The 24,471-nt window shown below is 45.7% G+C and overlaps 1 protein-coding gene across 1 annotated transcript in view; it reads right to left on the bottom strand.

Moving 5' to 3' along the window:
* RFX6 (regulatory factor X6) overlaps positions 1 to 24,471 on the bottom strand; it is an 83,406-nt gene that overhangs the window by 25,427 nt on the left and 33,508 nt on the right. The window contains exons 7-8 of the mRNA XM_063919333.1: positions 5,587 to 5,731; positions 3,675 to 3,769 (exon numbers count right to left, since the gene is read on the bottom strand). Coding sequence (XP_063775403.1) covers positions 3,675 to 3,769; positions 5,587 to 5,731 — 240 coding nt within the window. The remainder of the gene's footprint in view (positions 1 to 3,674; positions 3,770 to 5,586; positions 5,732 to 24,471) is intronic.

The following is a 24,471-nucleotide window of genomic DNA, read 5'->3' as shown; positions in this document are numbered from 1 at the left end:
TTTACCTGACACTCCCAGAAAACGGTCAGTTACTTACCGCCCACAAACAGCCTCTTCCTGTCAATCAACATGCGAATGGCTGTGATATTGACATTTTTGCATCAGCCTGTTACTGTTTGCTGACACGCGTGCGCATTGCGGTGCATATGCAGTCAAACGATAATCGCTGCTCAGCTAAAACGCACAGCAGCGATCAGGTCTGAATCACCCCCATTGTACATTCATATTTTTTACAACTAATTTTTGTATTCACACTAATTAGACATGACTGAGGGGGATGTATCAAAACTTGAAGTTATACAGTGCAGAGAGATAAATTACCAACTCATCAGCTTCTAACTGCCATGTTACAGGCTGTGTTGAGAATTACAGGAGCTGTTTGACTGGTACTTTATCTCTTTCCACTTTATCTATCTCCAAGCTTTGATACTGTACATCTCCCCCTGAATCCTATAGCAAAATTGTGAGGAGGTTCCCATCCCATCATGCCAGTCCCAAGCTCAACACCAATATCTTGTATACAAAATTTCAACTTGGATAACTATCACAAATCACTTTTCTACATGTCAGACATTCTTGCCCACCACTGTTGTAAGTCATTGTTTTGTGTAGGTGTCCCCTATTTTTATCATACACTTTTCTTGTTAATCTCCCCATTTATGTTGTGCCCATACACCTTTTCTCTCCACATTTAAAAAGGTTACCCTTCTAATTAAATTTAAGTCCTTCAACAGTGTTCATGAAGGCCCATATGTATTAATCCTTAACAAGTGATAATAGATGGATATAGGCCCTCATTCCGAGTTGTTCGCTCGCTAGCTGCTTTTAGCAGCAGTGCAAACACTAAGCCGCCGCCCTCTGGGAGTGTATCTTAGCTTAGCAGAAGTGCGAACGAAAGGATCGCAGCGCTGCTACAAAAAAAAATTGTGCAGTTTAAGAGTAGCTGCTCCTACCTTGCGATCACTTCAGACTGTTTAGTTCCTGTTTTGACGTCACAAACACGCCCTGCGTTCAGCCAGCCACTCCCCCGTTTCTCCAGCCACTCCTGCGTTTTTATCTGGCACGCTTGCGTTTTTTCACACACCCCGAAAATGGCCAGTTACCACCCAGAAACACCCACTTCCTGTCAATCACTCTGCGGCCAGAAGTGCGTCTGAAAAGCGTCGCTAGAGCTTGTGTAAAACTACATTGGCTTTTGTGAAAGTACGTCGCGTGTGCGCAGTGCGCACCATACGCATGCACAGAGTGCCGATTTTTTGCCTGATCGCTGCGCTGCGAACAACGGCAGCTAGCAATCAACTCGGAATGACCCCCTTAGAGTGATAAAGTAACAGCCAATCAGCTGCCTAACTGCCATGTCACAGGCTGTGTTTACAAAATGATAGGAGCTGATTGGCTGGTACTTTATCACTCTAAGGGCTGTATTCAATAACTGTCGGAAGCTGCCGTCTTGTCGCAAAGACAGCAGCTTCCGACAGAAATAGGTCGGAAGGGGTTCTGACCTATTCAATAGGGGCTGATTTTTTCCGACAAAAAACTTCTGTCGGAAATGGGGACAAATCCGACAGGTATTGGCACCCTTTCCGACAAACTCAATCCGACTTGAAAACAAGTCGGATTGAGGTGAGGAGACAAGCGGTGCTGCGGGCCGCGGGGGGAGCAGAGATCGTCGGCCGGCGGGGGGACATGTCTGTGGCGGCGGGGGAGGCGCTGCAGGGAGACCTCTCTCCCTGCAGCGCCTCCCCCCGCCGCCGCAGACATGTCCCCCCGCAGCCAGCTTTCCCCCTCCGGCTGCCGATCACTGCTCCCCCCACTGCCCAGCTTACCCCCCGCCGCCGTCCCGCTCACGCCCGCCGCCATCTGCACTCCTGGCCGCTGCTGTCAGCGCATCCGCAGCTGCTGACAGCAGCGGCCGTCCATTGAATAGGGATTGTCGGATCCATTCTGACAACTGCATGTCGGAATGGATCCGACTTTTATTTAATATACCCCTTTATCTGTCTCCACTTAATCATTTTTTAATGTTTAAAACATTTGGGCCGAAGTGCTCTATGGAACCACAAGCTACAGTCTTGACATACAGTGCCCTTCTAACCTAATATAACACACACGTCATAATTGCGTCTTCCTGTGAGGTAACATGTGCCGGCTGATTACACTTTCATTAATTAGGGTAATCATCACTAGTTCTGGTATGTTAAAACAGTGATTACTCTATCATGTAACAACGAGATATCCAGCCTATGCCACATGCAGTTCTCTGCAGTTTTATGTGCTTCCAGACTGGTTTATGCACATGGCATTCAGGGGATTTAAATTCCTTGCAGTATCAGCAGTAGTCTGCATGGAGGTCTCCTCAAATCACTATTAACCCCCAGTAACTCTGTTACTGTATGACTATTGTGTTATTCTTAAGCTGGGTACACACTAGACGTTACGTTCTATGGTGGTCATTCCGAGTTGCTCGCTCGCTAGCAGTTTTTAGCAGGCGTGCAAACGCTATGCCGCCTCCCATTGGGAGTGTATGTTAGCTTAGCAGAAGTGCGAACGAAAGGATCGCACAGCGGCTACAAAGTTTTTTTGTGCAGTTTTAGAGTAGCACAATATCTACTCAGCGCTTGCGATCACTTCAGACTGTTCAGTTACTGTTTTGATGTCACAAACACACCCTGCGTTCGCCCAGCCACGCCTGCGTTTTTCCTGGCACGCCTGCGTTTTACCGACCACTCCCTGAAAACGGTCAGTTGACACCCAGAAATGCCCACTTCATGTCAATCACTCTGCGGCCAGCAGTGCGACTGAAAAGCTTCGCTTGACCCTATGTGAAACTACATCGTTCACTGTAATAGTACGACGCGCGTGCGCATTGCGCCGCATACGCATGCGCAGAAGTGCCGTTTTCTAGCCTCATCACTGCACGGCAACCGAATGCAGCTAGCGAACAACTCGGAATGACCACCTATGAGCGATATCACCTAGTGTTTTCCCTACCCTCCCAGGGTATTGTTCAGTGGTGTCACCCCGTCTCTTAGAAGGGGGAAAATGAGCAATATCGCTCAATATACTTCATTTGTAAAATCACAAAAATCATTGGGGGTCATTCCGAGTTGTTCGCTTGGTAAATTTCTTCGCATCGCAGCGATTTTCCACTTAATGCGCATGCGCAATGTTCGCACTGCGACTGCGCCAAGTAAAATTGCTATGCAGTTAGAAATTTTACTCACGGTTTTTTCTTCGTTCTGGTGATCGTAATGTGATTGACAGGAAGTGGGTGTTTCTGGGCGGAAACTGGCCGTTTTATGGGTGTGTGTGAAAAAACGCTACCGTTTCTGGGAAAAACGCGGGAGTGGCTGGAGAAACGGAGGAGTGTCTGGGCGAACGCTGGGTGTGTTTGTGACGTCAAACCAGGAACGACAAGCACTGAAATTATCGCACTGGCAGAGTAAGTCTCGAGCTACTCAGAAACTGCACAGAGATGTCTTATCGCAATATTGCGAATCTTTCGTTCGCAATTTTAAGATGCTAAGATTCACTCCCAGTAGGCGGCGGCTTAGCGTGTGCAATGCTGCTAAAAGCAGCTTGCGAGCGAACAACTCGGAATGAGGGCCATTGTGTCAAAGATTTGTCACGTTGCTCCCTGATTTACTATTTTTATGTACAGAAAAGTGATTCACCTTGATAACTCTTTGCTCTACAACATTATCCAACCACTCAATAAAGGACTCCACCGTAGCATTTTTCTTTAAGAGATCTTTTAACTCTTGAAACACTGTGTAAAGAGAAATCAAACAAAAATGTTTTATGCTCTGTTTTATGCACTAACAAACTAATTTAGCATTGGACAGATTTACTTTAGTAGTGGAAACTTAAAATATGTGGTGCAAAAAAAGCACATTTACTTAACATTGATATGCAACTGAAAATAAACACAGAAAGATTTATTTATATGACTTTATAAATATACTTTGGAAGGGTTCATAGCCTAAGGTAGTTGCAGCGAGTACCGGGAACAAACAGCGTGGGGTACGACAGCAACCATCATTTGGCTATGATCTGTTATAGCTAGAGGCACTCAGTGACGTGCGGTGGGGTGAGGCAGGTGAGGCAGAGCCTTTCCTGTCATACAAATGTTTGCGCCAGAGTTTTGACTGTATAAAGTATATGAAAAATTCACATAATATGTTAGAAATATCTTCTTTGTATTATTCTAATCATTTTTATAGTCAAAACTGTGGAGTAAAAAGTTTATGACAGGTGAAGCAGTGTCCTCCCTGCCTATATTTTCTGCACTTCTCTTATCAACACAGCAAATTTCCAGGAGTTTATACCTCTGCACCTTTGCATAATGCCCACATGAACCCTTTGGATCATATATTGTGTGTAAATCTGGCTTTGGTGCTAGCCAGTGTCTCCTGAGCCATTTACCTTACCGCACGTCCTTGGAGGCACTATAATAAGGAAACTCACAACGGGGAAGCGCCATTTTATAATTGTACATACACAGCCCCAACCAGTTAATCACAGTACTGAATCAGGCCCCAAAAAAGGCACAGCCTCAAAGCACTTATACTGTATATTGGAACATCTAGAAATATAAGTGCCAGCATACTCTATACCCTCCTGCTATGTATATTGAAAACCTCCTAGTGCATTCAGCACTGTTATATTTTTCCAAGGGAGTGGCAGTATTTTGCATGTGGGCCTGATTATTTTAGTGAAATTACCATCATGTTGAACAGGGTTCGGTATGTAATACCGGCGGTTGGGATGATGGCCGTCACATTACCGAAACTGAAGATCCCAACACTGGACAGGGTAAGTATTTTTACTCTCCTCACTTCCTTACCTTATCCCTTACCCTCAGAAGGCTACAACTAACCCTCAGGGGTGTTGGCTATCGCTAACTACCCCTCCTAGTACCTAACCCTAAACCCCCCTAGTGCCTAACCCTAACCCTCCCCCACCCTCCCCCACCCCGGGCCTTAATGTTGGCTGTTGATGTTCCAGCCCCGATCTGAGAATTCCGCCATTGGTCACATGACCACCGCCATCCCGTTGAACAGGCTGGGACAGTATTACTGTACATTATAAATCTACGGCTTTCACTGTTATAGTATCTCCAGTCCATTCTATTACAGAGCCACTAGCTCAGCCTGTCATAGCCTAGTGCTTGTTGCTGCTTTGAATAATCATAATCAACAGAACAATTTGAAATTGATCTCTAAGTGATTCCTTTAAAAACAATCTGAGTAGTAATCTTTTAGAATTGCGTTGATTGCACACTGAAAATCTCTGTAGTCCATTTGTAAATTTAAAACTGCATCTTCATGAACCACATTTGGCCTTTGGCCTAAGTGATTTATCCATGTTTCATTCTATGCAAACCCCAAAGTTGCCATCATTGCACATACAGGTAGATACAAATCACAGACTGATATGCAAAATAATCTGCTTTTGGTACATGTCTATATTTATGCAGAATTGCATGGCTTACTGAATTACTTTATATGCCAATACAAACAATTTTTTTATAAATCAATATATTTCCTTTCTTTTATAAATATCATTGACAAGACAGGAACTCACACTCTGTGTAGACGTCACTGTCTGAGTCAGCACCACTGCAGCTACTGAGAAGAGCCTGAGAACCAATACTGTACAAGTCTACTTTATCAATGTCAGATGTCATGGCGTTCACCACATTCTGATCAAACAGGGCTGGCCGAGCAATCTGAAAAATAGAAACATACATTGTTTATAGTTGATTATCTTGAATTCAATTTTTGTTTTTCATATTATGCAAAACAAGTGTGTATGGTTTATACTAGTAGTGCAAACAATTTGACTGACAGAGCGGGATGTAATGGAGTTCGAGATTGCAGGAGGTGTGGGATGCCGGCCAATCTTAGACTTTTTTAAAGGGGTAATCTTTTTTAAAAATGCATGGTTTTGCCTTGTAAGTGTTTTCCCCTTCAAAAAACAACAATGTCAATCTTTGCTGTTTTGCATGATGGACATGAAGTTTCCATAGGCTAATATGCATTAGATTGGCAGAAAATAATAACAAACAAAAAAGAGCACTTGGAAACTCAGAGGTAAGAAAGAGAAAAATGAGAAACTCATGCAAGTCTATCATTTTTGTATCATTTTAATGTCTAGACCAGTGGTTCTCAAACTGTGTGCTGTGGCACCCTGGGGTGCTGCGAGACTCTTGCAGGTGTGCCTTGGATTGGTGGTCCAGGACCAATTGAAATTATTTATGGTCAATGTAATAGGCAAAACCAGTGCTAGTGACTTTCAATCACAGTGGCGTGCGGTGAGGTCAGTGGCTGGTGAGGCACTGCAGCCATAATGTTCGCCGTGTCCCGCTGATGACCCCTACCGCTGCCGAGCTGATGCCCGCTATCACCCCAAACCCATTGCCAGTTACCGCTGATGTCCTTGATGCGGCAGCTTGTGCAGGTGAGGGATCTTTTCAGATCCCTCCCCGCTGTCTCTCCCCCGTTTCACAGCTCTACAGAACAGAGGATGCAGGGACAGAACAGAGGGGTCAGGAAACAGGAGTGACAGGGACAGGACCGAGGTAATGGCAGGACAGAACAGGGAGGTCGGAAGATAGGAGGGACAGGGACAGGACATAGGTAACAGCATCGGGACAGTGGGGACAGAGACAGTACAGTGAAGACAAGACAGAGGTAATAGCACCAGAACAGTGGGGACAGGGACAGGACAGTTGGGATAGGGACAGAGGTGATAGTGCCAGGACAGAGAGGACAGGACAGAACAGAGGAGTCAGCAGACAGGAGTGACAGGGAAAGTACAAAGGTGATAGCGCCATTACAGAGGGGACAGGGATAATACAGTGAGGACAGGGACAGTGAGGACAGGACAGAGGTCATAGGACCAGGAAAGAGACGACAGGACAGAACAGAGGAGTCAGGAGACAGGAGTGACAGGGAAAATACAAAGGTGATAGCACCATTACAGAGGGGACAGGGACACGACAGTGGGGACAAAGACAGGACAGTGAGGACAGAATAAAGGAGTCAGGAGACGGGACATGATTGAGATATATATAGAAAATGTGGAGAGAGAAAGCTGTGTGTAATCATTTGGAGGTGGAATACCCTTTTTAAATATTTAACTAATTCAGAACGTCCACTAGTAATTATGTCTGTCCTCCACACAATATGAACTGTTGGGTAGATAAGGCGATAGGGTTGACTTACTGGTGAAAGAGAGACAGAATGTCACACGCCATAGGCGGCGTTCACCGCGCTTACCCCATGCGTGCCTGCTGGTCTGTGTTGCGGCCTCCGCCTTCGTTGGTCCACGGGCTCCGGCGCCTGGCTGGCGCGGCTCCCGGCGGTTCTCCGGGGCAGGGGCGCCGACATGACACCCGGCATCACGTGGGCGGGGAGCAGGTGACGTCATCAGACTGTTCCGCCAATCCAGCGGAGGCGGGAGATTCAAAGGCAGATGCCGGGCAGCGTCTCGGCGCCTGAGTATCGTCTTTTCCGCTGAAGTGGATGCCAGTGCTTCTGTCCTCGGCGGATCTCTCTGCAGCATACCCCAGTGTCTCCGGCATTTCCAGGTGTCAGTTGTTGCACAGCTTCCAGCGTTCCCAGCCGCTGCTGGGTTCCACTGCGCTCTGGTCACCAGTGCTTCTTGGAGTCAGCGTGGGCTGCAGGTTAAACCTCGCTCTCAAGTTATACCAGTCCTCAGTGTCTTTAACCCTCGCTCTCAAGTTATACAAGTCCTCAGTGTCTTTAACCCTCGCTCTCAAGTTATACAAGTCCTCAGTGTCTTTAACCCTCGCTCTCAAGTTATACAAGTCCTCAGTGTCTTTAACCCTCGCTCTCAAGTTATACAAGTCCTCAGTGTCTTTAACCACCGCTCTCAAGTTCTTCAAATCATCAGTGTCTTTAACCACCGCTCTCAAGTTCTTCAAATCATCAGTGTCTTTAACCACCGCTCTCAAGTTCTTCAAATTATCAGAGTCTTAACCACCGCTCTCAAGTTCTTCAAATCATCAGTGTCTTTAACCACCACTCTCAAGTTCTTCAAATTATCAGAGTCTTAACCACCGCTCTCAAGTTCTTCAAATCATCAGTGTCTTTAACCACCGCTCTCAAGTTCTTCAAATCATCAGTGTCTTTAACCACCACTCTCAAATTCTTCAAATTATCAGTCTTAACCACCGCTCTCAAGTTCTTCAAATCATCAGTGTCTTTTAACCACCGCTCTCAAGTTCTTCAGTCACCAGTATCTTTTACCGTCACTCACAAGTACTTCCTGGACATTTCTCCATACACTCCTTCTCTGTTATGTGACATTGTGTTGCTCTCTTCCAGCAATAAAGTCCTTTAATATTTTCACCAAGCTTTCCTGTCAGAGTCCTGTATGAGGAAGACCTATATCAAGCCATCCCTGTTCCGTCCCAACTGTGGTTCCTCTCCCCTACCATCGGGAGAGCCCCCAAGTTCACAACACCCCCAACCTAGGTCAGTGACAGTATACTCAGGCCTCATGGACCCGGGGAATCGGAGCCCAGAGGCAAGTACCATCCAGGACTTGATTTCTCGAGTACAAAGTCAGGAAGCAGCACAGGGCCAGGTGATGCATTATCTACAGGAATTGTCTGGTCGGCTGGATCAAATTCAGACTTCTCTGGCCTCAGTAGTACCGGCCCCAGCTCCAGTACCCGCTCCAGTGGTTGTCTCTAGTAATATTCCATCCTCCTCTGGAACCAGGTCACGCCTTCAGCTCCCTACTCCTTCTCGCTATAATGGGAATCCAAATAATTGCCGTGGTTTTCTCAATCAGTGCGAGGTACATTTTGAACTGCTTTCACATAACTTCCCTACTGATCGGTCCAAGGTGGCATACATTATTTCTTTGCTCGAGGGTTCAGCGATGGATTGGGTGTCTCCGTTATGGGAGCGATCTGATCCATTGGTTTCTAGTTACACCAATTTCATTACGTCATTCCAGAGGATCTTTGATGAGCCCGGCAGGACGACCGCTGCCTCTGCAGACTTGCTTCGTGTCCGACAAGGCTCTCGTTCAGTGGGACAGCATGTGATTAATTTTCAGACCATAGCCTCAGAACTGCGCTGGAATAATGATGCCCTTCGGGCTGCCTTTTGGAACGGGCTCTCCGATCGTCTAAAGGACGAGTTGGTCACTAGAGATTTGCCGGATTCTTTAGAACAGTTGATCTCGCTCTGTGTAAAGGTAGATCTTCGCATGTAGGAACGAGGTGGCGAACATAGTCGGTCAGATCGATCAAGGGTCCGATCTCTTCCGTCTAAGCAAACGATTATTCCAAGTCCTGATGAACCCATGCAGATTAATCGATCTCGGCTGTCCCCAGAAGAACGTCAGCATCGTCGTGAGTGTAGACTCTGCCTCTACTTTGGAGCCGCGGATCACTTTCTCAAGCTTTGCAAGTCTCGCCCGGGAAACGGGCAGTCCTAGCTTGTTCCAGAGGAGTCGAGCTAGGAGTTTCTTCTAAACATTCTCCGCCAGTGGACTGTTTACTCTCCGTGTCTCTGTTCTCTGAGTCAATAGTCAAATCCGTTAAGGCTCTGCTGGACTCAGGGGCTGCAGGGAATTTTATTTCCATTTCCTGTGCCCAGGATCTGGGTTGTCAGCTACGGTCGGTCAAACGATCTATTACGTTGACTGCTATCAATGGTACCCAAATTTCTAACGGTCTGATTTCAAGTTGTACAGTACCAATCAAACTGCAAGTGGGAGCTCTGCATCAAGAACACCGAGAGTTCCTAGTGATTCGGGAGATGCCCCACGATCTGGTTCTTGGCCTTCCTTGGCTTAAACTTCACAATCCTCACGTCGACTGGAGTTCGACACAAATAACATCTTGGAGTTCTTTTTGTCATTCAAATTGTCTCACCCCAGTCTATCCGCTCCGTGTATCTTCCAAGTCAGATGAAGGGCTCATTCCGGAGGCCTATCAGGAGTTTTCTGACATGTTCTCAGAGCAAGCGGCCGATCAGCTACCACCGCATAGACCCTGGGACTGCCCCATTGAGCTCATTCCGGGGAAAATGCCACCTCGGGGTCGCACTTATCCCTTATCATTGCTCGAGACCCAAGCTATGTCGGACTATATCAAGTCTAATCTACAGAAAGGATTCATCCGCCCCTCTACTTCTCCGGCGGGGGCGGGTTTCTTTTTTGTGAAGAAGAAGGACGGAGGGCTGAGACCATGTATTGACTATCGTGGTCTAAATGATGTCACCATTAAGAACAAGTATCCTTTGCTGCTCATTACGGAGCTTTTTGATAGAGTTCGCGGAGCCTGAGTTTTCACCAAGCTTGATTTAAGGGGAGCTTATAATTTGATACGTATCCGACAGGGGGACGAATGGAAGACGGCCTTCAATACCAGGGACGGGCATTACGAGTATCTGGTAATGCCGTTTGGCCTCAGCAATGCCCCTGCCGTCTTCCAGGGATTCATTAATGAAGTCTTTCGGGATATGCTATACTTAAGTGTAGTGGTATATTTGGATGACATTCTGATATTTTCTAAAAATCTCACAGAGCACAGAATACAGGTCAAAGAGGTACTTCTTCGATTACGAGAGAATCATCTTTATGGCAAGATTTCCAAATGTACTTTTGAGGTTCCTTCTATTCCATTTCTTGGTTACATCATTTCGGGCACGGAGCTTCGTATGGATCCAGAGAAACTCACTGCTATCCGGGACTAGACTCAGCCTCTTTCCTTGAAAGCGGTACAACGATTTCTGGGCTTTGCAAATTACTACCGGAAATTCATAAAAGGATTCTCTACCATCGTGGCACCCATTACTGCCCTAACCAAGAAGGGTTCTGACCCAAGTCATTGGTCCTCCAAAGCCGTAGCAGCGTTCGCTCAGTTAAAGGCAGCCTTTATGTCCGCTCCAGTCCTTCAACAACCAAATTTTTCAAAACCATTCTTCTTGGAGGTTGATGCTTCCTCGGTAGGCATAGGTGCCGTGCTTTCGCAGTACGCTCCAGATGGGAAGTTACATCCATGTGGTTTCCATTCTCGCAAATTCTCTCCTGCGGAACAGAATTACACCATTGGAGACAAAGAGCTTTCGGCAATAAAATCTGCCTTGGAGGAATGGAGATATCTTTTGGAAGGTGCTAAACACCTAATTACAATTTTCACTGATCATAAGAATTTGCTGTACCTCAAGATGGCCCAGTGCTTGAATCCCCGTCAAGCTAGATGGGCGCTCTTCTTTACCCGGTTTTCGTTTGTTATTAAGTACCGGGCTGGGACTTTTAACACCAAGGCTGATGCTTTATCCCATTCCTTAATAGCTTCGGATGAGGAGAATTCCGTTGAGAAGGCTTTGATACTCAGTCCAGTTTCTATGTCAGCGGCTTCCACTGCTTTGGGTCCTCCTCCTGGGAGAATGTCTGTGCCAGCTAAATTTCGACCAAGGTTGTTGCAGTGGGCTCATGTTTCCAAGTTTTCCGGTCATCCTGGAGTTCAAAAGATGTGGGAATGGGAATTATCAAAGTCTTAACCACCACTCTCAAGTTCTTCAAATCATCAGTGTCTTTTAACCACCGCTCTCAAGTTCTTCAGTCACCAGTATCTTTTACCGTCACTCACAAGTACTTCCTGGACATTTCTCCATACACTCCTTCTCTGTTATGTGACATTGTGTTGCTCTCTTCCTGCAATAAAGTCCTTTAATAATTTCACCAAGCTTTCCTGTCAGAGTCCTGTATGAGGAAGACCTATATCAAGCCATCTCTGTTCCGTCCCAACTGTGGTTCCTCTCCCCTACCATCGGGAGAACCCCCAAGTTCACAACACCCCCAACCTAGGTCAGTGACACAGAATATGACAGGGGACGGCAGAAAAAGAGACACAAAGGAAAAGACACACAGGTAAACAGACAGAGGATGTGAGATGATGGTGGAAAGAGACAGACTAGCAGATAGAGGATATGAGAGGACAGAGGAAAGAGACAGATGAACAGACAGAGGATGTGAGAGTATGGTGGAAAGAGAAATATAAAGGAAAGAGACAGATAGACAGTGGATGTGAGAGGATGGCAGAAAAAGAGACACACACAGGAAAGAGACAGACAGGCAGACAGACAGAGGGTGTGAGAGGATGGCAGAAAGACAAACAGGAAAGAGACAGACAGTGGATGTGAGAGGATGGTGGAAAGAGAGACACAAAGGAAAGAGACAGACAGGCAGAGGATTTGAGTGGATGGTGGAAAGAGACACACAGAGGAAAGAGACAGACAGGCAAACAGACAGAGGAAGTGAGAGGATGGTGGAAAGAGACACACAGATGAAAGAGACAGACAGGCAGACAGACAGACAGAGAAAGTGAAAAGATGGTGGAAAGAGACACACAGAGGAAAGCGACAGGCAGACAGACAGAGGATGTGAGAGGATGGTGGGAAGTCAGACACCGAGGAAAGAGGCAGGCAGAATGAAGAGGCAGGTGGCAGAGAGTAACAGAGAGATCGATGGACAGCAAAGAGACAAACAGAATGAAGGAACAGTCAGACAAGAAAGATAAAGGGAGGAAATCACATATCAGCCCCTCTCCACTTAAGCCATTACCTTGTTATGTATACCCATATATGATGATACATCAGCCTGCTCCTCACTGGCCCACCTCTACACCTGCCACATGGGAGCTATTATTGTACAGTCAGGAAGAATCAGGAAGTGGAACACAATATCCTGCTCTGCAGAGGAATGGGGGCAGGTGCTCTAGCGCTGCTCACAGTGGGAGGAACCCCGGAGACAGAGCAAAAACAGTGTCCCACGGCAAAGGGGAGGGTAGGGGCTGCAATTGGCCTCACAACCCCTAGTTAAAATATAAAACATATGGGGAGAGACTTATGGGCACCCGCACAGCTTTCCCCTGTAGATGAGTCCCCTACCTGGCTTCCTGTTACTGGCTGAGCACCGATCGCGGTAGCGGCCATGTGGCACTGCGCACAGTGGGAACCGGCCCAGCAGAAGGTCAGAATGCAGGTATGCGGGAGGGGGGGGGCTGCAGACATGCCCCTTCCTCACAGAGAACCTTCCTTTCTCATACTGCCAGGCAGACCCAGCAGCGATCCTGCCTTGTAAGAGCGTCCTCTCACCCCACGGGGCTCCTAGCACCTGTAGAGATCCCCCCTGTCACAGAGTCCGACCATGTATTTATGATCCTCCCCTCCATGACACTCCCGGATCACCTGGACCCCTGACCAGTGCTCACCTGGACCCCCGCCAGTGGTGAAGTGTACAGAGAGGATCTGGGTAGGGTGCGGGTACACTGGGGGCCGTACACAGCCTCTTACCAGTTCCACCTACAGGAGTAATTATAGGGCCGGCCCTGCCCACTGCTCAATCACAGCTTCCTCAGAGACAGGGGCGTGCTTTCATATGAGCTGAAAGCATGCCCCTGTCAAAGCGGCACTCCTGTTAGGTGCCGCTTGTGCTGCTTTTTTAATGGGCTTTCACTGACCAAAGCTTGGCCCCGCCCCCCTCCTCCGGCCCTTTACACTGACAGCGGGAGGCACCGAGAGCGGTGCCTCGAAAACACATTTAAAACAGTTATTTACCAGGCAAAAATGAATAATATAATATGAAGGCTAAAGCAGATACTTTATGACACAGAATATGTGTCATAAGTATCTTCTTTGTATTATTTTAATCATTAATGACAGGGGAGGCACTGCCTCCCCTGCCTCTCCTGACTGCACGTCCCTGGTCAATCATAAACTGTGGACAAACAGAAGCAAAGCTTGTCCCCCACCACATAACTGAGCCTAAGGATGAAATATAGACACAATTAATTTAATTTAATATTTCTTTCTAAATTTCTCAATAGAAACTTTTTCCCTGATACTCTAGAGCGCTATGATTTAAAAAAGTTTGTGAACCGCTGGTCTAGACTGTTTTTTTTCTCATCTTGACTAAGCCAATTGTCCCATAGTTGTGTTAGTTCAGTGTTGTCTTTTAGCACTTACTTTTACTAGGACATACCTCCTAACTTTTGTGAGACTGAAAGCGGGACTCCTGCGCTGCGTAGCTGTGCCTGGCTGGAAAAGGGTGTGTGGCCTCAGGAAAGGGGCATGACCTTGCAGTGACGCCTCAATCCATGCCATGTGCACAGCGTCTATTCACCGCAGAGCAGCGAGTGACAGAGCCTCCCAACTGCCCGCGAAAATTGGGACAGTTTGGAGGTATGCCAGAATAAGTGTAAACATAAATACATAACATAGTGGAAAATTGTCAACTCATTCCCACGTTTTCAATAAAATACTTGAAATAATATTGCTACACTAATGCAAACCAATTAATGTACAACACTCAGCAGCCTTCAGGGTAATGCTCTCACTAATCTTAATGAGAGGAGGACTGCTATTTCTGCAGTGCTACTGTCAGTGGGGTCAGGCTTTCTTATGGAATGTCCATCCTGACACCCAGCTTTTGTATTACATTCTACATTGCATGTATGGCTACTTGGCTTACAGTAATTGGCAAATAGAAACTGTATTTTTGTGTGTTTGTGTTCTTTAACTTGAATTAATCTTCAAATATTTCCTAATTATCTCACTTAAATTATCAGAATGACATGTGAAAAGACTATGGGTTACTGTATAATGATGGTTATAAAAATAAAAGGTATTATTTTTCATTTCTTTAGTATTCATTACTATAGTAATAAGATAACTGTTTCTTGGAATTAATTCTGCTTGTCTTTTTAATTAAACCGATTATGTTTTTGACCTCAGTTTATCTTAAAGTGAAGCCAAAGTCCAAAATATTGACATGCTGATTTGCACTATTCAGCAGATAACAGAAATGCTCTGTTATAAATTAGAGACAACATTTCTTGTTTGACTGAAGGCTGCCACATTTCTGTAAGGAAATTCTGTATCACGTCACTGACTTGTATCAATTAATGAATTGTACTATTAATGTCAATCTATTACTATAGGGTAGATGTACTGTATCAAGCATTAGAGAGAGATAAAGTTGTCCAAAGCAACCTATCATCTGTCATTTCATAGACTGTGCTAGATAAAGAACATTTACATTCTGATTGGTTGCTTTGGACAACTTCTCCACTTTATCTCTCTCCAAGGTTTGATACATCACCCCCCTATATCACAAAGCTTTGTTTTTAGTGTATACAGCCAGGGTTGGACTGGCCCACAGGAGTACAGTGGAAAACCCCAGTGGGCCCCACTGCCTACGGGCCCAGCCCCTCCTCTAATGATGAGCGGCAGGATGTAATGGAGTACGAGATCGCCAGACACTTACAAGGCAAAACCATGCCTTGTAAGTAGAGATGTGCACCGGAAATTTTTCGGGTTTTGTGTTTTGGTTTTGGGTTCGGTTCCGTGGCCGTGTTTTGGGTTCGAACGCGTTTTGGCAAAACCTCACGAATTTTTTTTGTCGGATTCGGGTGTGTTTTGGATTCGGGTGTTTTTTTAAAAAAACCCTAAAAAACTGCTTAAATCATAGAATTTGGGGGTCATTTTGATCCCAAAGTATTATTAACCCTTAATAACCATAATTTCCACTCATTTTCAGTCTATTATGAACACCTCACACCTCACAATATTATTTTTAGTCCTAAAATTTGCACCGAGGTCGCTGGATGACTAAGCTCAGCGACCCAAGTGGCCGACACAAACACCTGGCCCATCTAGGAGTGGCACTGCAGTGTCACGCAGGATGGCCCTTCCAAAAAACACCCCCCCAAACAGCACATGACGCAAAGAAAAAAAAGAGGCGCAATGAGGTAGCTGTGTGACTAAGATAAGTGACCCTAGTGGCCGACACAAACACCTGGCCCATCTAGGAGTTGTCAAAGTCAGAAAAATGTCTCAATGCACGTTGCCATATTTGCACCACACACTGGTCCGCGCTGCGCGTGCGTACGCTCTCCCGTGGAGGCGCATACCCGCAATAGCGTGCACTCGCAGGCGCGGTATGCGTATTTACGGTAGAGTTTATATAGTCGTAGCGTGCGACTCATTCGTTACATATTTTCACAATTAATGTAGTTTATAGATCATGGTCCCTTTGATAGATTCTGAAAGTTTGGTTAAAATACAATGTCCCAGGGCTGAGGAATCCCTCTTTATATCGTACGAAGGGTCTAACAGGAATCATACAGCAGTGTTTGGTACCCATCGGAAGAGTATTTAATTAGCAATATTCCGGTGTTGGTTTGGAGCGTATTAATCGCTCGTGCGAATAGTTATGGACATAAGAAGTTTATGTCCATTTCTATTATTTACACATACTCAGGTATGCGGCGGGAAACCCAGTTTCCCACCCACCTGAGCTGTTGGAAATCGTCACAGCCCACCTGTATGAATCACCCTATGACCTTTTGTTATGATGCAGGGCCGAATTCCTTCGGCCAATGGACAATGGGATTGTAGGACCAGGAGATTGCATTGTGTGTGGGGCATAAATAGGCAGGCCGACCACATCCAGCTCTCACTCTCTCATCAACGGTTATCTGCTGATAGCCGGGAGCTGGATATCGAGGCGCAGGCGATCATACCCTTTGTGCGTAAGTTTCTCTCCGTTATCATTGTCTTTCTGTGAGCCAATCTCTCTCTCTCTCTCTCTCGCTCTCTCTCTCTCTCTGTCCTGTTCTCTCATATCTCCCCTAGACTAGGCTAGTATTGTATTGTATTAGATAGTATTGTATTGTATTGCATTTAGGTCAGTGTAGTATTGTCTTTTTGTATTTATTGTTTAGTTCTGTGGTTAGGAAGTCTCTGTTATATTGTAGTGTATCATTTGTACTGTTATCCCCTTTTACAAGTATATTAGATATAATACAGTTAATAGGCTTTGGAACCTAAACCAGTATCTGTGTATTTTCTATAGTGTTAAGTGTTCACTTGAGCGTCGGTGACGCTCAAGCAGCTTTGTAGTTAGTCAGGTTACACAAGGTTGCACTTACACCCTGTACTCACATTAAGGTATTCAGTGTATTTCATTGGTATAAGGTTTTATCATAAAGGTATAGTGTTGTGAGCGTCTGCATCGCTGGTGACCTCCTCGTGGTCTCGAGCGTAGGCTACGCTACAGCGAATCTTTCCCCTAGACATAACCAATAACGTGTCCTGTGATCACTGGGCCGCGAGCGAACGTGACGCTTAAGCGTCTCGCCTACGGCTGAGCGATCGCTACGCCAATAGCGTACCATTACGGTACTTCTTAAGCAAACAGCGTACAGTGTTCTTAGCTTCATAAAGGGTTGTTATACGACAAAGGAATTTAGCATTGTCAATTGGGGACTCGTCCTATCCTTCTCATATCTGCACTAGGTAGATCAGAGCAGACATTATCCCTCCAGCAAAGGGTGGGAGGTTGTCTCATAGTGCTGGCGGGATAAGCGTCTGCTTCGCTTAGATAAAGAGTGCTGAAGGAATCCGGGAACCGGAAGTAAGAACAAAACGCTTGTGTCTTTTTAAAACTGTTTATTTTTCTTTTGTCTTGCGTACGCACGCATACATATATCTGCATTTTCTGTTTCATTTTCGTATATCACTATTCCTGTTTGCCAAATTTTATAGTTGATAGAAAGTGCTAAAAAGAGATTTGCTGTTATTTCATAGTAGAGGTGATAGTTAAAGTATAGAACAAACACACGGTTTGTCTGAGATACAAGGCAGTCAGTGTGGATTGCGGTAGATGATCAGGGATCATCTACATTGATAAAGGTAGAAATTGTGTTACGGTGGATCTTTGTTTTGCGTACACGTGTCCCTAACAAAAGACTTGCGTACGCAATCCAAAGGCAGACGCACGCAGCGTTCATTACGCAACGTAGCGTCCGGTTACGCCCACGTAGCTCAAGCTGTGATAAAGTGAAGTAACGCAAAGGCGATAAGTAACGCACAGCGGTAGATAACGCGAAGCGGTAAATAGCGCAAATCTATTTTTGGAAAATCTGAAATTTAGTTTAACAGATCCTGCTCCTAATTGGTAACACTTTTGGCCTAAAGACAATTTCTGCGCAGAAATAGATATAGAAACAAAAGTGTACATGTGTTGAGTGAGTGTGTTTTGTATACAAAAGTTTATATAACTTTAAGGTGGAACCAAAAGGAAAGCCGGGTACTCGTCAAGGGACATACGTGTAAGTGACATATACGGTGGCTAGGGAGGCATCCCTGGTTAAATAATATTTGAGCATTAGAGTATAGCGGACCATAAGGTAACAAGACCAGGAGGTCATAAGGTAACAAGACCAGGAGGTCATAAGGTAACAGACCAGGAGGTCGTAAGGTAAAAGGTCCGCTATAAAAGTCCAGTGGCACAACGCCTGGGGTGTTGGTGCAGAACCCATATAGGCCATAAGCTCTTGCTGAAGGAATCGCGGCCGGAAACATCGATTCCATTGATCTTTCAGTACATGACAAGTAGTGCTCGTGTACTGAACGATTGGACCACACGTAATTGTGTGCAGTAGTTAGTAATCTGACCTAATACCATTAGAGTAAAGTGGTCACAAACGCTATCTGTACATTCTGACGTGATTTGTGTAATTTTTTATTTTTGGAAGGGAAGTTCGCTGGTCACTCAGGAACTATCTAACAACCCCAACTTTACTGGAAAGAGTAAGTGTCCTGCGGGTAACCCTCATATGTTCCAGTAAACTGAAGGTTCCATAGGGGCCCTGTATCGAGTACGCCAGCACCATATCGGTGTGATCAGGTCGTATTGGTCGAGGTGGGCGAGTGAGTGGGGTACTCGGTAAACCGCCACCGCCGGCCTACTGTGGAGTAATTTGGTTGTCTGTAAAGGCTTGCTGAAAACCTTGATACAGAGATCCAAGGAGGACTAAGCAACACCTGCAGACTATGGGGGCCAGTTGCTCAGGTAGGGGGCGATCAACCCTGGTTCAGGTTGATTCTGTGAACCGACCAATTGGGTCGGCACGATATGTAATGTGTGAAAAATATGGAATTCACACCGAATCTTTATGTGATGAATGGGAGAGAATGACTGTACAAGACAGGGACAAATTCCCAAGAATAGGTAGCTTCAGTCCAGAAGTGTTACAAAATTTAAGGAGGAGGATATGTCTCGTAAAATCAACAAAGAGACGAATTCAACATCATGATTGTTTACAGTTATGGCACCAGGAAGGTGAGATACAGAGAGGTTTGGCTCTGGCGGCAGGATCTGGGGCAGTCAGGAAGTTGATTGCCACAGCTCCTCCTCCACCATACATTGCAGGAGAGAGGTTGATTGCGGAGAGAAACGCACTGGGTTGTAAAACACAAACTCTTAGTAACACTGTAAATGTTAATGATGTTAACCAAATAACTCATGCAAGTATTAACCCGTGCAAGATGTACCCTGTTTTGAACCTTCCTCAGGAGTGTGATCAAGAAGACGATTCAGCAACAATTTCAGCTCTCTCTCTTGCAGCCACCATAGCAGAGACCACAGTAGGCACAGCGACACCCACGAGATTAGTGAAAGCCCCTAGCGGAGGGATAGGTGAGGTCGTGTCAACGGGTAAGTACGGCACCATGCACTACACTGAAACAATTGTACCACAACAAGCTGTAGAATCTACACAGGAAGAGGCTGTTAGAATTGCTCCTGTAAGGGTAATAGCAGTTCCCAATGGAAAAACAGATGTGTCTGGAGCCACTCCCATAAGGAACATTGCCATGTACACTCCATTTTCCAGAATGGAATTAAGAACAATAGTGTCCGAATTTCCTGACCCCAGAAAGGATTTAGTTGCTAGCCAAAAATACATCAGGGATCTAGGTAACACTGTAGAACCCAACAACAAGGATTGGCAGATACTGCTAAGAGCTTGTTTACCTTCCAATGTTGACGCAACTAAATTTTTAGCTGACTGTGCATTGGATAAAGATGTACCGCTTACAGACGTGTACAACAAGGATAATGTAAAAAGGATAAATTTACAGCTAAAAGAGTATTTCCCAGCCGTTGTTAAATGGAATAAAATATTTTCCATTAAGCAAAAGGAGTCCGAAACGGCAACAGAATATTTTCACCGGGCACTATTAGAAATGGCAAAGTACACTGGTATAGAAGACATTAAGACCAACCCAAACCATCGAGAAGTAGCAGTATCTGTACTGATGGATGGTTTGAAAGAAACATTAAAAGCTAGGGTACAGACCACGCAGCCATGTTGGCGAGGTCTGTCAGTGTCCACATTGAGAGAGGCTGCTATTGATCACGACAGAAACATCACTAGGCACAGGGAGTCGCAAAGTGATAAGTTGATGTCCGTAAGTATACAGGCGCTGACCACAAGGCAACCTGCGTATGTACCACCGAATCCTGTGGGTAAGGCAAGTGTAATAACGTGTTTTTCTTGTAACAGACCGGGACACTTTGCACGAGAATGTAGAACAAAGAATGTACAAAGATCTTTTCAACCCCCTAGACAACAACACAACACACGACATTGGGAGCAGGGTCCACAGAGGCGGAGTTTTGAGCCACATACAGGGGAAACAAAAAGATATCCCACAAACAGAGATTGGCATGCCTCTGGTAGTTCCCAGCTAACTCCCTCACAAGTAGTTGCTGCCAGCGGGATTCAGGGAGGTCAGCATACCCAATAGGGGTGTGGCCATACCTGTAATCTGCAGCCAGTTAAGTTGATTGCCAGTCTTGGAAGCGAACCAGAGATTGCAATCAATGTGGCTGGTAAAACTTTAAACTTTCTTGTAGACACAGGGGCGGCCAAGTCAGTGATAAATTCGACAGTGGGCATGAGAACCACTGGTAGGACAATTCCAGCCATGGGAGTAACAGGAGTAGTCCAGCACTACCCTGTTAGCAAACCAGCCGAGATTACAATAGGGCCTTTGCATACCAAGCATTCCTTTTTGCTGGCTGCATCGGCACCAACTAATCTCCTGGGGAGAGACTTACTATGTAAAATGGGTTGCGTCATTTATTGTACTCCTGAAGGTGTATTCTTGGACATTCCTGAGAATCACGCTCAGGAAGTACGAGACATGTTAGACTCCCCATCAAAATTAATGTCACATTCCATTATGACAAATAGGAATCCATCCCAAGTAGAAGAGATGATATCTCAGATACCAGAGTCACTTTGGACAAAAGATGGACAGGACACTGGATTAATGGCAAACGTAGCTCCAGTAGTTGTGCAAGTAAAAGATGGTAGGATAGCTCCAAAAATCCCACAGTATCCTCTGAAGCCAGAGGTGGAGTTAGGAGTTTTTCCCGTAATAGAGCGCTTGCTACAACAGGGCATTCTAGTAAGAACGTCCAGCACCGCAAATAGTCCCATCTTCCCTGTTAAAAAGAGTGGGGGGAGGGGTTACAGGCTAGTGCAGGATCTAAGGGGGATTAACAAAATAGTTGAGAGTCAGTTCCCCGTAGTGCCTAATCCAGCTGTCATCCTAATGCAAATTCCTCCCACTGCCAAATTTTTCACTGTTATTGACCTCTGCTCCGCTTTCTTTTCGGTACCTCTGCACCCTGACAGCCAATATTTGTTTGCATTCACATACAGAGGAGTCCAATACACGTGGACTCGGTTACCCCAAGGTTTCATAGATAGTCCAAGTATATTTTCTCAGGCTTTGCATGATTGTTTACAGTCTTTCCAACCAGACAGTGGATCAGTATTGATACAGTATGTGGACGATTTATTACTGTGTTCAGATTCACTGGAAACATCTCTGAAGGATACGAAACAGCTCCTGTTTCATCTTTCAGACACAGGTCACAAGGTTTCCAAAGACAAGTTGCAATTATGCCAAGCTAAGGTAAAATATTTGGGACACTGTCTAACACAAGGACTGAGACACCTGACCGCTGATAGAATCCAAGCCATTAGAGACATGACACTGCCACAAACCCAGCAACAGATCAGGACGTTTTTAGGAATGTGTGGGTATTGCCGTAATTGGATCCCAGGGTTTTCCATATTGGCGCTACCTTTGCAGGAAATGGTCTCTTCAAACAAACCTGATCGGATTTCGCATACAGACGAATCTGAAACAGCATTTGAGAGACTCAAACAGTGCCTAACGCAGGCACCAGCACTAGGTATGCCAGACTATGGGAAACCCTTTGAACTATACGGAACAGAAAGTGTTGGGTGCGCAGCAGGTGTACTAACACAAAAACACGGTGATGCCAGCAGGCCAATTGCATACTACAGCGCTCAGCTAGACACGGTAGCGCGATCCCTCCCCACATGCTTGCGTAGCGTTGCGGCGATAGCATTGCTAGTGACAAAAAGCGAAGATGTTGTGCTAGGCCACAACCTCACAATCCATACACCGCATGCGGTATCTGCCTTATTGAATTCTGCCCAAACCAGACACGTCTCATCAGCAAGGTTTACAAGATGGGAATTGGCATTAATGGCCCCCGTAAACATCACCATAAGGAGATGCAGCGCATTAAATCCTGCAACATTTCTCCCAGGTGTGCCTGGTCAGACACAAAGGGTGGAAGGTGAGAGTGATGGGGAAGGAGGATTTAATGCAAAGGAAGATACACATGATTGTATGGAATATTTGACCCAAAATTTTACCGCAAGGCCTGACATCAGTGACAATCCACTGGAAGATGCAGAACTCACGTTCTACACGGACGGTAGTTGTCACAGACAGTCAGACTCGGGAGACTTGTGTACTGGATACGCAGTCGTAGATGACCAAGACACCATAGAAGCGGAACCGCTAGGCCCACCTCACTCAGCCCAGGTTGCTGAACTGGTCGCCCTAACCAGAGCATGTGAATTGGCTAAGGGTAAGTCAGCCAATATCTACACCGATTCCAGATACGCGTTCGGGGTAGTACATGATTTCGGAGCGCTATGGCGTCTCAGAAATTTCATGACAGCAGCTGGTACACCGATAGCGCATGCAGCTCACATAAAAAGGCTTCTAACAGCGATACAGGAACCCGACAGAGTGGCTGTTATCAAATGTAAAGCACATACATATAGCCAAGACCCAGTATCCCTTGGTAACAGCCGAGCAGACGAAGCCGCAAAGTTTGCAGCTGCTACCCCCACACGGACAAACACCACACAGTTGATGGTATTTAATACCATCAACACACAGAAGTTGTGTGAGATGCAGAATTTGTGTTCCACACAGGAAAGAGCAGTCTGGAAGGCAAAGGGATATGGCCAGGAGTCCTCAGGGCTCTGGACGGATGGACATGGTAAACCGGTGGCCCCCAGGGCATACCTTCCATGTCTGGCTGAAGCAGCTCACGGGCTGACTCATCTAGGCAAGGAGGGGATGTGCAAATTGGTAAGAGCATACTGGTGCGCCCCAGGATTCTCCTCTCATGCGGGTAAAAGAGCAATGTCATGCCTTACCTGTCTGAGAAAGAATATTGGAAAAGCAATACCTACAGAACCATCCCATATCCCACCTGCCGGCGGCCCTTTCCAGGTAATACAAATTGACTTCATTCAATTACCCCCATGTAGAAATTTGAAATATGTACTTGTCTGTATAGATGTTTTCTCGAATTGGGTCGAAGCTTTTCCAGCAGCTACAAATACCGCTATGTTTACAGCTAAGAAAATTGTGCAGGAATTTGTATGTAGATATGGTATCCCTAGAATCATTGAAAGTGATAGGGGTACCCATTTTACAGGTGATGTCTTTCAAGGAATGTGTAAGTTGATGGGTATTGATAGCAAGCTGCACACTCCGTACCGTCCACAGGCGAGTGCGAAGGTCGAAAGAGTGAACAGCACTATTAAAAATAAATTGAGTAAAGTAATGGCAGAGACAGGATTGACGTGGCCAGAAGCTTTACCCATTGTTTTGTATAGCATCAGAACCACTCCCAGGTCCCCTCTTAATCTGTCCCCTTTTGAAATCTTGTTTGGTCGACAACCGCATGTCATGATTAACCCTCTGGATGATTTGAAATGTAACAATGAAGTAACTGTAAAGTACTTGATTAACATGAGTAAGCAGTTGAGGAATCAAAATGATAATCTGAAGTTGATGATTCCTGATTTACCAGATAGTAATTGTCATGACATTGAACCTGGGGATTATGTAATGATACGAAATTTTCTACGCTCAGGTTGTCTTATTGATAGATGGGAAGGACCATACCAGGTCTTATTGACTAGCACCACAGCATTGAAGGTGGCTGAGAGAGAGACTTGGGTCCATTCATCCCACTGCAAAAAGGTTGCTGATCCAGAGAAGTCCCGTGATAAGGAACAGACGGTAGAGGTTGTATCACTGGAGTGTCTGTTCCAGGAGGACTGAGGCGGCACCTGAGCCTTGAAGACCGAAAGCAGTTGTCGACTCCCTTCTCCCTTTTATTGTTTTTCTCCACTTCTCAGCCCCTCTCCCTTAAAATTTCTTTTTCCCCCTTCTCATTCTTCTCTATTTCCCTCCTCAAAGATGGACTTGCCCCAAG

The sequence above is a fragment of the Pseudophryne corroboree genome, chromosome 4 (assembly GCF_028390025.1).
Source record: "Pseudophryne corroboree isolate aPseCor3 chromosome 4, aPseCor3.hap2, whole genome shotgun sequence".
Taxonomy (NCBI): domain Eukaryota; kingdom Metazoa; phylum Chordata; class Amphibia; order Anura; family Myobatrachidae; genus Pseudophryne; species Pseudophryne corroboree.
Note: the sequence above shows the minus strand (reverse complement) of the source record. Positions and strands in the feature narration are given on the sequence as shown.